The sequence below is a fragment of the Garra rufa genome, chromosome 8 (assembly GCF_049309525.1).
Source record: "Garra rufa chromosome 8, GarRuf1.0, whole genome shotgun sequence".
Lineage (NCBI taxonomy): Eukaryota > Metazoa > Chordata > Actinopteri > Cypriniformes > Cyprinidae > Garra > Garra rufa.
This window is the reverse complement of record NC_133368.1, coordinates 5,476,981-5,490,448: the sequence shown is the minus strand read 5'-3', so window position 1 is coordinate 5,490,448 and position 13,468 is coordinate 5,476,981. Positions and strand designations below refer to the sequence as shown.

At 36.6% G+C, this 13,468-nt stretch overlaps 1 protein-coding gene across 1 annotated transcript; it reads left to right on the top strand.

The window, feature by feature from the left end:
- Positions 1-1,722: 1,722 nt before the first annotated feature.
- kiaa2012 (KIAA2012 ortholog) lies at positions 1,723-5,896 on the top strand. Its single transcript, XM_073846390.1, has 5 exons — positions 1,723-2,186; positions 3,478-3,683; positions 3,778-3,950; positions 4,470-4,689; positions 5,157-5,896. The coding sequence occupies exons 1-5, from the start codon at positions 1,746-1,748 to the stop codon at positions 5,332-5,334; spliced, it is 1,218 nt and encodes a 405-aa protein (XP_073702491.1). The 5' UTR covers positions 1,723-1,745; the 3' UTR covers positions 5,335-5,896.
- Positions 5,897-13,468: the final 7,572 nt, after the last annotated feature.

Sequence of the window (13,468 nt, the reverse complement as noted above, 5' to 3'; positions counted from 1 at the left end):
CACTTCTACTTCAAAGAAAGTGCGTTACATACTAGTCCATATGCTCTTAATGATTTTATATGCTTTATATTTTCATTAAAATATGCTTTCAATCTTCAGAAGAAAAAGAAAGCAGCAAAACAGAAAAAAGAAGAGGTTGAAGAAGAAAAGGAAGAGCCTATGAAAGGCCAGAATTCGACAGATAAAGTTAAAAAGAAAAAGGGTCAACCAGCATTTGTTGTAGGTGAGTTTATATTAAGAAAAGCTAGTAAGCTGCCTCCATTAGCAATATTGGTAACACTTTACAATAAGGTTCATTAGTTAACATTAGTTAACCATATTAGTTAACATGAACTAATAATGAACTGGACTTATACAGCATTTATTAATCTTTGTTAATGTTAATTTCAACATTTACTAATACATTATTCAAATTTTGTTAACATTAGTTAATGCAGTGTGAACTAACATGAACAAACAATGAACAACTGTATTTCCGTTAACTAACGTTAATAAAGATTAGTAAATACATTAACAAATGTAAATGCTCATGGTTAGTTCATGTTAGTTAATACATTAACTAATGTTTAACTAATGAACCTTATTGTAAAGTGTTACCAATATTTTTAAATTTATATAAAAAAAACATTAATATGTGATCCTGGATCACAAAACCAGCATGGGTATATTTGTATAACAATATAACAATACATTGTATGGGTCAAAATTATAAATTTTTCTTTTATGCCAAAAATCATTAGGATCATGTTTCATGAAGATATTATGTAAATTTACACTGTGTTTTAAATTTAAAGGTGATTTTCTTAATATTTTGATTTTTGATTTTTTTTTGCACCCTTAGATTTTAGATTTTCAAATAGTTGTATCTTGGCTAAATATTTTGCAATTTCATTGCAACCATACATTACAATTTCAAAAAATTGACCCTTATGACTGGTTTTGTGGTCCAGGGTCACATATGATTCAACACTTAAAAGTGTCCAGACAATTGTTAGAAATAAAGCATCAGCTTCTTTTTAAGAGAAGGAAATTCTTATGTGAACTACTGTTCAAATGTTTGGGGTGAGTGTGATTTTTTTTTTTTTTTTAGGAACCATTAAAACATAAAACATGACAGTTAGAAATGTATAATGTTATAAAATTACTATATTTCCAATTTTTAACTTTATATTCTATTTAAAAAAAAACACGAAAACAATAAATCAATAAGCACAACTGTTTTCAACATTGATCATAATAATAGCATGTGTTTGTAGCACAAAAGCAGCACATTAGAATTATTTCTGAAGTATCATGTGACACTAAAGACTGGGGTAATGATGCTGAAAAGGTAGCTTTGCGTTTTAAAATATATTTTAATAGAAGGCTGTAATTTTAAATTGTAATAATATTTCACAATATTACTGTTTTTACATATTTTTGAAGAATAACTAGTGTTAATTTTCTTTTTTTTATTGCACTTTACTCCTCACTTATGATACTCCCTTAGAAGACATTTTGTTCATGTTAGTTCACAGTGCATTAACTAATGTTAACAAAAAAACTTGTGATTTTAATAATGCATTAGTAAATGCTGAAATTAACATTAACGAAGATTAATAAATGCTGTATAAGTATTGTTCATTCTTAGTTCATGTTAACCAGTGTAGATAACTAACGTTAATTAATGTAAATGACGTTAATTAATGAACCTCATTGTAAAGTGTTACTTTTTAGGAAAACCTCGGCCACAGGATGCTGAATGGATGGCAAATCCAGTGAATAAGCCTGAGAGACAGATGTCCCATGAGAAAGAGGTGACGACTCTTGACTCAGAGGATGACGACCAACTAGAAAACACTGAGAACACACAAGAACACACTTATATTGACTCTGAAGATGATATGGATGCTGATACAGACTCAGAGAGTACAGGCACACATGAAGCACAAGAATGCTCTCCCAGATCAGTCTGCAGCACTTACAAATCGCAGCGCTCAGTCATTACAGCTCATTCAGATGCCAGCATTCACAGGCTCTCACAAAGCTCCATCAGAAGCACCTCAATGGGGATGGCGTCCCACTGCGGCCCGTGCAGCCCAGCACCGCTGTCTCTCATCCACATGCCTCCTCAGTCAGCAGTCCCTCCGGCCTCAGACCCCACTAAATCTGAGTCACAACCCACCAAATCTGAGCCAGGCAACGACGTGAGTATTTCTCATGTAACAGCTAGCTATTCATTTGAATAGGGCTGTCACGATTCCGCGATTCAATGCGAGTACTCGATCTTGAAAATTCCTCGACTACAACTTGCCCGAGTCAAGTAACTGGCAAAATGCCGGAAGTGGTGCATTTCACAAATGAGAATCCATGAAATGCATTATTAGACCGTTTTCCAAGGCTGCATGATAGATTAAACCCATTTAAAAATTACTTATGTCACAATTTGGTCAGTTACCCAGATGCATGGCCATATTGGCCATACTCTGATGTGAACAACAGCATGGATTGCACAGTTAATGTACTACTGAATACATTGCTCTGCTAATTTATTCTGTCTAAACCATGGCAAAAACATGTGGAATCTGCTAAATCATACAGAGAAGGACTTAAGCAGGAAAGGGCGCAATATTTTGACAAACTAAAGTCAATAGGTGGTAAAGATTTGTACAAGCAGGATTAGTTAAGATATTAGCCTGATATTTCACCTACCTGACTGGAAATGACAAGAACAAACACAAATGTTGTCAGGATTCTTGCCCTGGAAATCCCAGTTCAGTTTGGCCAAACACCTTTTGCTCCTCAGACAGTTTTTTTTGCACTGTTCTCCTTGATTTGTTATAACTTTTGGCAGTCTATAGTCTCCAATTGTTTTCCCTGTCGAACTGATTAGTACAGCCCAAAACATGACAATAATTGACCATTTTCAACAGCAATAATCAGCAAAATATGCGAGTTTTGTTCGGTTCAGTGGCATTGTTTGTGTTCAGTGTTGATGACGCATCGTGAAAACACTATTGTGAATTCACAAACACTACAATTCACTAACGATTGAATTAAATATATGCCATGCAGATTTAATATATGCACTTTAATTATTTACATGCGTGTAGCTTACCTACTTCCACGTCGGAGCAGCTCAGTTTACATAAATGCTAAAGGTTTATGTCCACATATTCAAGAAATTACAGTGCTTGTAGCATTTCTGTAGTACAGAAATGGACAAATATTAAAGATTAAGTGGACATTTGAATTAAATGTGGTTTAGTCAATATTAAACAAGGGTTAGATCCCGCGGTAAATTTCAAAAACAATCGTCAGGCCGTTGGCGCCCTCTGCAGTCATTTGTTATAATGTGTAATGTACAGCTTTATTGTTTATAATACATTATGCATTTTAACAGTTTTGTTGAATAAAACCATATGATTACTTGCTTTGGATACTTTATTTTAACTAATTATTATTGCCTCATTGCTATTAAACTGATTTTACCATTAGGTTAAAAGCAACGAAGTTCCAACTAACCAAACAGACAAAAAAGCTGCAGCACTGGCTGAAAGGGCCGAGCGGCGGCGTCTGGAGGTGGAGAAGAAACGGAGGGAGAGAGAGGAGGAAAAGAAGAGGCAGCAAGAAAAGGAGGTGACAGAAGAGAGGATGAGGCTGGAACTGGAAGAAGAACAGGGGAAGAGAGCAGAGGAAGCAAGGTACAGCATGTCACTGGTTTTTGGAAACAAATACTGTAACAAAACACCATATCCCGCAGATACTGGCAAGAAACTTTCACTGTCACATATGCAGGTTACGGAAGATTAGAGAAGAAGATGAGAAACAAAAAAGACAGGAGGAGGAGATGGAGAGAGAGAGGAGACAGCGGGCAGAGAAGGACAGAGAAAGACGCCGACAGGAGGAGAAGAGGAGGCTGCTGGAACGGCTCCAGAGAGAAAGACAGGAAGAGGAGAAACGACAAGCTGGTAAATACCTGTGGAGTCATGGTTTCTGATAGGTCAAGGCCCTTATTATGTGACTGTCTTGATATCTGGTTGTGTAGAACTACTCTGAAAATATACTACAGGATCTGCATGAGTTAACCCACTACTGCTGATTTAATACATACAACAGTTTCAAACATTTATGCTGTAATGTGGCCATGGTCTGGATTTCAGCCTTGATAAAAGCAATACTGACCACAGTACAGTCCCAAATGGCACACTTGACAGACTTGTGGTCTTGTGTCCTTCACTTGCACATGACCATGAAGTCTGTAGAGAGTGCCATTGGTCATTTTATGATTCAAGAGGGTACTTAAAAAGGCTTTATGGCCACTGTAAGGCATTGTTGCCAAGCCCACAGACTATTACCATCAGTCTATGCAGCTTAAATCACCTAAGTGTGTGTCTGCTAGACATTAAAACATTAAATGTAAATATCCTACAAACACAATGCTTTATGAATAAGTGAACTAATGAATGAATGACTGTCCTCATTTTCAGCCCAACTGGAACGTCAGCGTTGGGAAGAGGAAGCTCGGAAGGAGGAGGAGCTCAGGAAGCTGTCACAGATGGAAGAGGCTGAGAGACTGGAGTACCTGCGCAGACGGCAGGAGGAGGAGGAGGAGAGAAGGAAAGCTGCTGAGGAGAGGAGGAGGAAGGAAGAGGAAGCAGCAATGTATGCTGTAGAGGAGGCCAGACTGCAGGCTGAACTGTTTGCCAGGTATGTCACAAATGCAACACACATCTCTGCTCACGTTCATTCAGAACATCATCAACTATGGTTCCTAGTGTGAAAACATCTAACAGCTGTAGTGGCTGAATTAAAATAATTTTACAAAAGTTTGGCAATGCTGACATTAGACAAAACGATTGCTATTAGCCCTATGTCTTTCTTCAGTTGAAAAGAAATAAAGGTTTTTACTCTAGTACTTTGGTTCAAAAAGGCAAGGTAGGGTGAAAAAGTCTCATTTTGTCCTCCAACTTTAAAATTGTCTGCCGTTGTTTTATCTTTTTTGTAAATGCTGCAAGGTTTTCCTCCTTAATTCTTTTCAATTGAAAAAAGAAAGGCATGAACATTTTGGGTGACATTGGGTGAGTAATGGAATTGTGGATTTTTATTCTGGAATTGAACTAATCCTTTAACTGTGTAGGAACAATTTTGTAAAGTGTATTTTCTCTCTATTACAGGCAGAGGGCAGCACTGGAGCAACACTTAAAGTTTCACAGGGGTCTTTTTGTGGAGGCTGAAGGGATGGAGCAGACACAGGATATATCTCGGCCCTGGATTTTCTCCTATTTCACCCTGTTGAAGCTGCTTGGATTGGCTGAGCCCGCATCTGAGGACACACTCAGTGATGTGCTGTAATTCCTACAATGGGTTCATGCAGTGAAGTCCCACACCTAGCACTTATAACTAGTGCTGCAGTTATGTGGTATCTTCTTGAGTAGGTGAACAAATTGTGTCAAATATGAATCAAAGAGTTACACTGCTGGAATGCTCATATGTGACCCTGGACCACAAAAGCAGTCTTAAGTAGCATGGGTATATTTGTAGCAATAGCCAAAAATACATTGTATGGGGCAAAATTATCAATTTTTAATTTATAAAATAATTAAGATATTAAGTAAAGATCATGTTCCATGAAGATATTTGTAAATTTGCCACCGTAAATACATCAAAACGTAATCTTTGATTAGTAATATGCATTGCTGAAAACTTCATTTGGATACATTTCAAGGCGATTTTCTTAATGATTTTTTTTAGCAACCTCAGATTCCAGATTTTCAAATAGTTGCTTATTTATGATATTTATGATGATCAGATGATGTATAAAGCTCAAAAAATGTACCCATATGACTCCATGGCCACAAAAATTCTCAGATGTCTCTGCCATCTCAACATATCAGCACTATGTAAATTAATAAAGTATTAAAACACCATATACATTTTCATATTGAGTAAATTTCTTCTACATATGCCAAGCTCTAAAATTCATTCAAATATAGCTGTGGACAATGAGTGGGAGTCAAATGAGGGTCAAAGAGGTTGAGAACCACTGATATAGAGTGTGCAGCGCCCTCTACTGTCCACAGCAGCACATCTTTTGTCACATAAACGAGATGACCGATTTGTTTAGGTATATGCTCATATTTTAGATGAAGTTAATTTTGCACTATAGTAGAATTAAATAAAGTATGTGAAATATCACAGCATGCACAGCATTAGTATCTAGAGGTAAAAAGACAAGCAGTGAGTTCATGTTTTGACTGAATGGAATTATTGATTAGGGTAATTCTGCCTGTTAAAGGTTAAAAGAAACATGGGCAAACATTCTTCATATGTTAATGAAAATAGTGTGGAAACTTAGAGAGGTTGCATAATAGCAAAATTGAACCTGTCAGCTGCATTGCTGTATGTGCAGCATAGGCGTAATTCTATGGGGGGACAGGGGGACACGTCCCCCCCAATATTCAAAGAAGGACAATTTGTCCCCCCCAATATTTGATCATACTGTATGATTATGCGGGCAATATCGATGTGATTGCAAATACGTCTTTCTTTCCAGCTCCGAAAATATAAAATCCCGGCCGGTCCATTTCCCAAATCCATTCGACTGGCCTTACACTATACATTAACAAAACCTGATCCATGTCATGTTTTCCCCTATACCTTTAGTAGCTCGTGCACCGCCACCGTCAGTGAGTTAGGAAAAAACAAACAGAAGAAGAGCGCGAAATCTGACAGACATTTGGCACATATCTATGAATGGTGTTTTTGGCTGACATAATCCCTTAGATAACGACCAGGTGAATTTCACTAGAATTTCGAATTGTAGATTTGTAAATTTCGACTGTAATATTATACAGCTTGTATGAATGGGTCTATTGACAAGCTAGCCGACAGCTAGCTAACGTTACTGTATACACGCTAGCATGTAGCCTGGCTTTAAAGCAAACTGGGATAGCGGTCAGTGACAGGCTTGTCAAATCTACTGTACCAAACCCAGTTTTTACAGCTAACGTTAGCGTTTTGAGCCACGGTCCTGTTCTCTGAATTGGGTTTATCTAGCAAGTTATTTTAGAGTCCTGCCATTTGTTCTTTCTTACTTCACCATTTTCATCCCTTGGAATTGCGTTGCTGTTATATTTCACAGTATTGGCCAAAAATGAACAAGAGAAAGACTGCAGCAGCTGACATCTGTAATTTCTTTGAAAAGAAAAAGAAAGTACGTTTCTGGAGATTTTAGGCATTTTTAACAGAGAAGTGAGAAGTAATTAATTTAATGTTCTAAGGTACCGGACAGCATGACATTAATAGCTCTTAACCCTTGTATGGTGTTCGGGTCTGTAGGACCTTTACTCTGTCCTCCTCCTGTCAGGCCTTGCTGTTATGTGTGTGTGTGTGTGTGTGTGTGTGTGTGTGTGTGTGTGTGTGTGTGTGTGTGTGTGTGTGTGTGTGTGTGTTCTTGTATAGTATATGGTTTATGAGGACACAAATGTGTATAATGACTTGGGTATTACAACGTAAACATGGTTTATGAGGACATCTGTGTCCTCATAAACCAAACGGCTAAAAAACATACTAAATGGTGTTTTTTGAACTTCAAAAAAGGCCAAAAGTTTTCTGTGATTGGTAGGTTTAAGGGTAGGGTTAGTGTAGGGGCATTGATTATACAGTTTGTACATTTGTAAAACCATTACGCCTATGGAGATTCCCTGTATGAACCACATATCTGTGTGTGTGTGTGTGTGTGTGTGCATGCATGTGAGAGAGAGGTTGTGTGTAAGTGTGAGAGAGTGTGAGTGCAAAAGTGAGTTTTGTTTCTACCCCTGCCGTTCCCGCACAAGGTTACAATTCTTAAATGTGATCTAACAAAGCTAGAGAGGAAATATTAACCATAAATGCTGTTTCTATTGCTTGTAATTGGGATGAAGTAGCCTAAATATCTGTTGAGTATTTTAACATAAATTGGTTGATTATGTTGAATTAAAAACCCCAAAATGCAGCGGGTCCACCAGACCCACGAACACTGGCTGAATAACAAAAATATGAACACCACACAAGGGTTAACTCACATTCATTGTGAGTGAATGTAACGTTATAGGGTAAGATGTGGTAACAAGCCGCCCCTTAGAACAATGTTTAATTACTGAAACAAAAAAGCAAAGTTTAGAGGAAATAAAATATGTGGATCATGGGCATTTTTATGAGAATTATGAAGGGAAAAAGACGTTTAGATTTTTAGAAAATGTGATTTTTTTTAAAGTATAGAACAAAATAAGATATTTTGAAAAATGTCTGTAACCAAACAGTTGATGGACCCCATTGACCTACTATGGAAGTCAATGGGGTCCATCAACTGTTTGGTTACAGACATTTTTCAAAATATCTTCTTTTGTGTTCAGCAGAAGAAAGAAATTCTTACAGGTTTTAAAAAACTTGAGGGTGAGTAAATGATCACAGAATTTTCATTTTTGGGTGAACTATCCCTTTAAATTCAGCTTTGTGACTTAATAGCCTGTATGCTGATGCTGTAATCATTACAGGGTGAGTATACGTTGGTTTGACGATCAGATGTAATAAAATTCCTTGTTGTGTTATACAATTACAAACATTTGGACTCTGACTTTTTTTTTTTTTTTAAATGTGTGCATGCGCAAACACAAAAAGTCCCACAGCTGTCCCCCCCAATGTGTGATTGACAATTTCGCCCTTGATGTGCAGGGTCAGAAAGCTCTTAGATTTCATCAAAAAAATATCTTAATTTGTGTTCTGAAAATGAACGGATTACGGAACAACATGAGGAATTATAATTCATGACAGAATATTAATTTTTGGGTGAACTATCCCTTTAACATCTTCACCTGCTTTAACCCAGAGATCAAGAGATCCCCGCTGATAGATGCCTTTACTACACTCTTTACCAATTGAAAAGTAGCTAGTCTATGCTGACAAAATACTTTAAACGACAAAAACATCATTAAATAGTAATAATAATGGCTCGACTTTACATTCATTGCCTCAAACATTTGCAACTGGTTTGTAAAAGGTCTTCACGCAGGTTTGGACCATAGGGTTTGGACTCAGTTTTCGTTGCATTTACACACTTTTGACCACCAGACGTCGCCAGCGTATATGTTTCGAGTTTAGTTCGAAAGGGCTTGTTTTACTTATCACTGCGTCTCTGAAGGAAAACGTGTGAGGAAGTGCTTTAATTTACCTTCTAGCTTGTTTTTGCTTCAACATCTAAGCTCCTGAAGAAAGTTCATACTGTTGCTGGCTTTTGATCCAAGATACAACAGTGTCCCGTACATTTGAGTGCATATGGTTAACACTTCCCCAGTCTATTTTAATAACTAATCTATTTTTTAAATCTATTTATCCATCTTTTTCCCGTAAAAACGGCCGCTGACTTTCGGTCTCATTACCTCTACCTATTTTTAGCTCTACAAAACAGCTCGTTTTGCTGCTTGATACTGCAAACTGGTGTCTTACCATGTTATTTTTATGTATTATATTAATTATGAACCCATTGGGTTTGTAGTGCAAACAGTGTTACCATTTACTGCACGTTGTTATTCTTCTCCTTATTTCCCGGCTAATGAACCGGAAGTCTCGAACATAGGCTTACTTCCGCGTTGAAGAAAGGTGGACAGAAAATTAAAGTTGCTCTAGAGTATTCGGGCACTGTGAAATGCTGTCATGGACATGGGTGTGCTCCCTTCTTTAATTCTTGCCTACAACCTGAAGAATAACTTGTATATTTTTATCCCCTAATCTGTATGTGACAAAAAAAAAAAAAAAAAAAAAGTACAGAAAGTCTTTTAAAATGTACTGAAGCAGCAGTGGCAGAATAAAAGACCTAAATATTTTTTTTTTTTCCTTGCTGGAACATTAAAATAACATTTAAATTGTTTTGCTTATTTGTGGTGGTGTGAGCTGCTTTTTCAACCTTTACCAGGGATGACACCTATGTTAGCCAAAATAAGCATTATTGCATTTAAATAACACTACAAATTGACTGGCTCTCTTAAAGGAGTAGTTCACTTTTAGAACAAAAATCTACAGATAATGTACTCACCCCTTTGTCATCCAAGATCTTCATGTCTTTCTTTTTAGTCGTAAAGAAATTATGTTTTTTGAGGAAAACATTTCAGGATTTCTCTCCATATAATGGACTTCTATGGTGCCCCCGAGTTTGAATAGATAGATAGATAGATAGATAGATAGATAGATAGATAGATAGATAGATAGATAGATAGATAGATAGATAGATAGATAGATAGATCAGTTCAAAGTTTGAAAAAAGTTTTAAATTTGATGGTTTTCAGTCTGAAATATTTTGAAATTTAAAGTAGTTTTAAAAGCTTCAAGTTAGACGCTAAGGTTCTCAGAGTGGTTGCTAGGGTGTTTCTATGTGGTTGGTAGTGTACCCAGGGTGGTTGCTAGGGTGTTGCAATGCGGTTACTAGGGTGTCCAGGGTGGTTGCTACGGTGTTGCTAGGTGGTTGCTAGGGTGCCCAGGGTGGTTGCTAAGGTGTTGCTAGGCAGTTGCTAGGGTACCTGGGGTGGTTGCTAGGGTGTTGCTATGTCGTTGCTAGGGTACCTGGGGTGGTTGCTAAGGTGTTGCTAGGTGGTTGATAGGGTAACCAGGGTGGTTTCTAGGGTGTTGCTATGCGGTTACTAGGGTACCCAGTGTGGTTACTAGCATGATTAACAAGCAGTTAGCATGTTTCTAACATGATTAGCAAGTTGCTAGCATGTTTTTAACATGATTCTAGCATGATTATAGCATGATTAGCGGGTTACTAGCATGATTTTAACATGATTAGCAGGTTACTAGCATGATTTTAGCATGATTAGCAAGTTACTAGCATTATTCTAACATGATTAGCAAAGTTACTAGCATGATTTTAACATGATTTGCAGGTTACTAGCATGATTCTAGTATGATTTTAGCATTATTAGCAAGTTACTAGCATTATTCTAACATGATTAGCAAGTTACTCGCATTATTTTAGCATGATTAGCAGGTTACTAGCATGATTTTAGCATGATTAGCAAGTTACTAGCATTATTCTAGCATGATTAGCAAGTTACTAGCATGATTTTAACATTATTTGCAGGTTACTAACATGATTCTAGCATGATTTTAGCATGATTACTAAGTTACTAGCATGATTCTAACATGATTTTAGCATTATTAGCAGGTTACTAGCATGATTAGCAAGTTATTAGCATGATTCTAGCATGATTAGCAGGTTACTAGCATGATTCTAGCATGATTAGCAAGTTATTAGCATGATTCTAGCACGATTTTAGCATTATTAGAAGGTTACTAGCATGATTAGCAAGTTATTAGCATGATTTTAGCATGATTAGCATGATTCTAGCATGATTAGCAAGTTATTAGCATGATTCTAGCATGATTTTAACATTATTAGAAGGTTACTAGCATGATTAGCAAGTTATTAGCATGATTTTAACATGATTAGCAGGTTACTAGCATGATTCTAACATGATTTTAGCATTATTAGCAGGTTATTAGCATGATTAGCAAATTATTAGCACGATTCTAGCATGATTAGCAGGTTACTAGCATGATTCTAACATGATTTTAGCATTATTAGCAGGTTATTAGCATGATTAGCAAATTATTAGCATGATTCTAGCATGATTAGCAGGTTACTAGCATGATTCTAGCATGATTAGCAAGTTATTAGCATGATTTTAACATGATTAGCAGGTTACTAGCATGATTCTAGCATGATTTTAGCATGATTACTAAGTTACTAGCATGATTCTAGCATGATATTAGCATTATTAGAAGGTTACTAGCATGCTTAGCAAGTTATTAGCATGATTTTAGCATGATTAGCAGGTTACTAGCATGATTCTAGCATGATTAGCAAGTTATTAGCATGATTCTAGCATGATTTTAACATGATTAGCAGGTTGCTAGCATGATTCTAGCATGATTAGCATACTGTTAGCATGAGATAGATAGATAGATAGATAGATAGATAGATAGATAGATAGATAGATAGATAGATAGATAGATAGATAGATAGAGTTTGAATGAGTTTGATTGGATTAGAAATATGCTGCGTCCCAATTCGCATACTATCCGTCCTAAATAGTATTCGAAAATAGAATTAGTATGTCCCAAATCGTAGTATGCTTAAAAAAGTATTCCAAAGATTCCCGGATGGTCTACTACCTAACTTCGGAATTCGAAGTGCGGATCAATGCACACTATAACGGCTAATATTGCCCACAACACATTGCGCGGTGAACGAGGATTCGATTAGAACTACAAACACGCATAAAAAGTGTTAAAAAACTACAATCATGGAGGATATGCGCGACCAACGGACAGGTAGAGAAAGGGGTTTGAGTGATAAATAATCAATGTGTAACCTGATAAAAAATACATTTATTTAATGTTATCCGTGTTATATTTCATGTGCAGCAACATTATGAACTTTTATAATGATAGGGTTGGTCATTAACGTTTAAATGCATAATTTTGCAAACACAAGAGCAGAGTTCTCGGCATGAAAGACTCGTGAAAGAAAGTGCCTCTTTTTTTCTCACTAATACAGTAGGAAAATAAATTAAACAAAATGTATATAAATATTAACTGTGATGATTGACAGGGCAGTTTAAACAGTGACAGGATTCAGGTAACTAAGCAACAGAGCGTCCGTTAAAGACAGTTATGACGAAGTAGTATGTCCCAAAGCTTGCCTACTATTCTGCTACATACTCAAAAGTATGTACTTTTTCTTCACAAAAAGAGTACATACTTTTAGTGCATAGTATAGACGGTTTCAACGGCAACAACATAAACAAACGTTACTGCGCATGCGCGCTTTTGTGGCCCAAACTTAACTTCCGGTAGACATCCAAATAGAATCAATAACAACAGCTAAGTCCTTCTAGAGTAGATTATTTTTTTTAATAACAAGCGAAATATGTTGGCTGCGTAAATTAGACTGATTTATTAAAAATGCAAACTCATTACTTCCCAGTAGGAGGTGCTTTAAGCACGAGAAACGAGGTTTCCCCGGTAATGGCTATAGACAAAGCAGCTCTTAATTTAAAAACACTGCCTTATGCAGGATGAAATGAAAATGACATTTTCTAAAGACAGCCTTTCTTAAGAAATACAGTGATATAAAAACACCCACACCTGGGTTTGATTTTTAAACGTGTATTACGTTTATTCAACGAAGTCTATTAACAGATTAATTCATTAGTCTATTAATTCCAATTTCCAATTGGAAAATCAGTCGGTTTTTATTTCGTGGCAGGTCGCCACAAATAAATAAATGTTTGGGAAACACATACCACAGCACAATAACCTGAGACCAACTTCATTACTCATCATTAGCTGCGTTTGTAGCCCGCGACACGAACCAGACAGATAAACAAACACAGACCGGAAGTTAACTTAGGTCCAGGCGCGTGCGCCCGATGAAACCGTCTATAAGTAG

Coding starts and splice junctions, on each gene's coding strand:
- kiaa2012 (XM_073846390.1), top strand. CDS start 1,746: ATGGCAAATCCAGTGAATAAGCCTGAGAGACAGATGTCCCATGAGAAA. Junction 2,187..3,477: donor AATCTGAGCCAGGCAACGAC/GTGAGTATTTCT, acceptor TTTTACCATTAG/GTTAAAAGCAACGAAGTTCC. Junction 3,951..4,469: donor AGAGGAGAAACGACAAGCTG/GTAAATACCTGT, acceptor CCTCATTTTCAG/CCCAACTGGAACGTCAGCGT.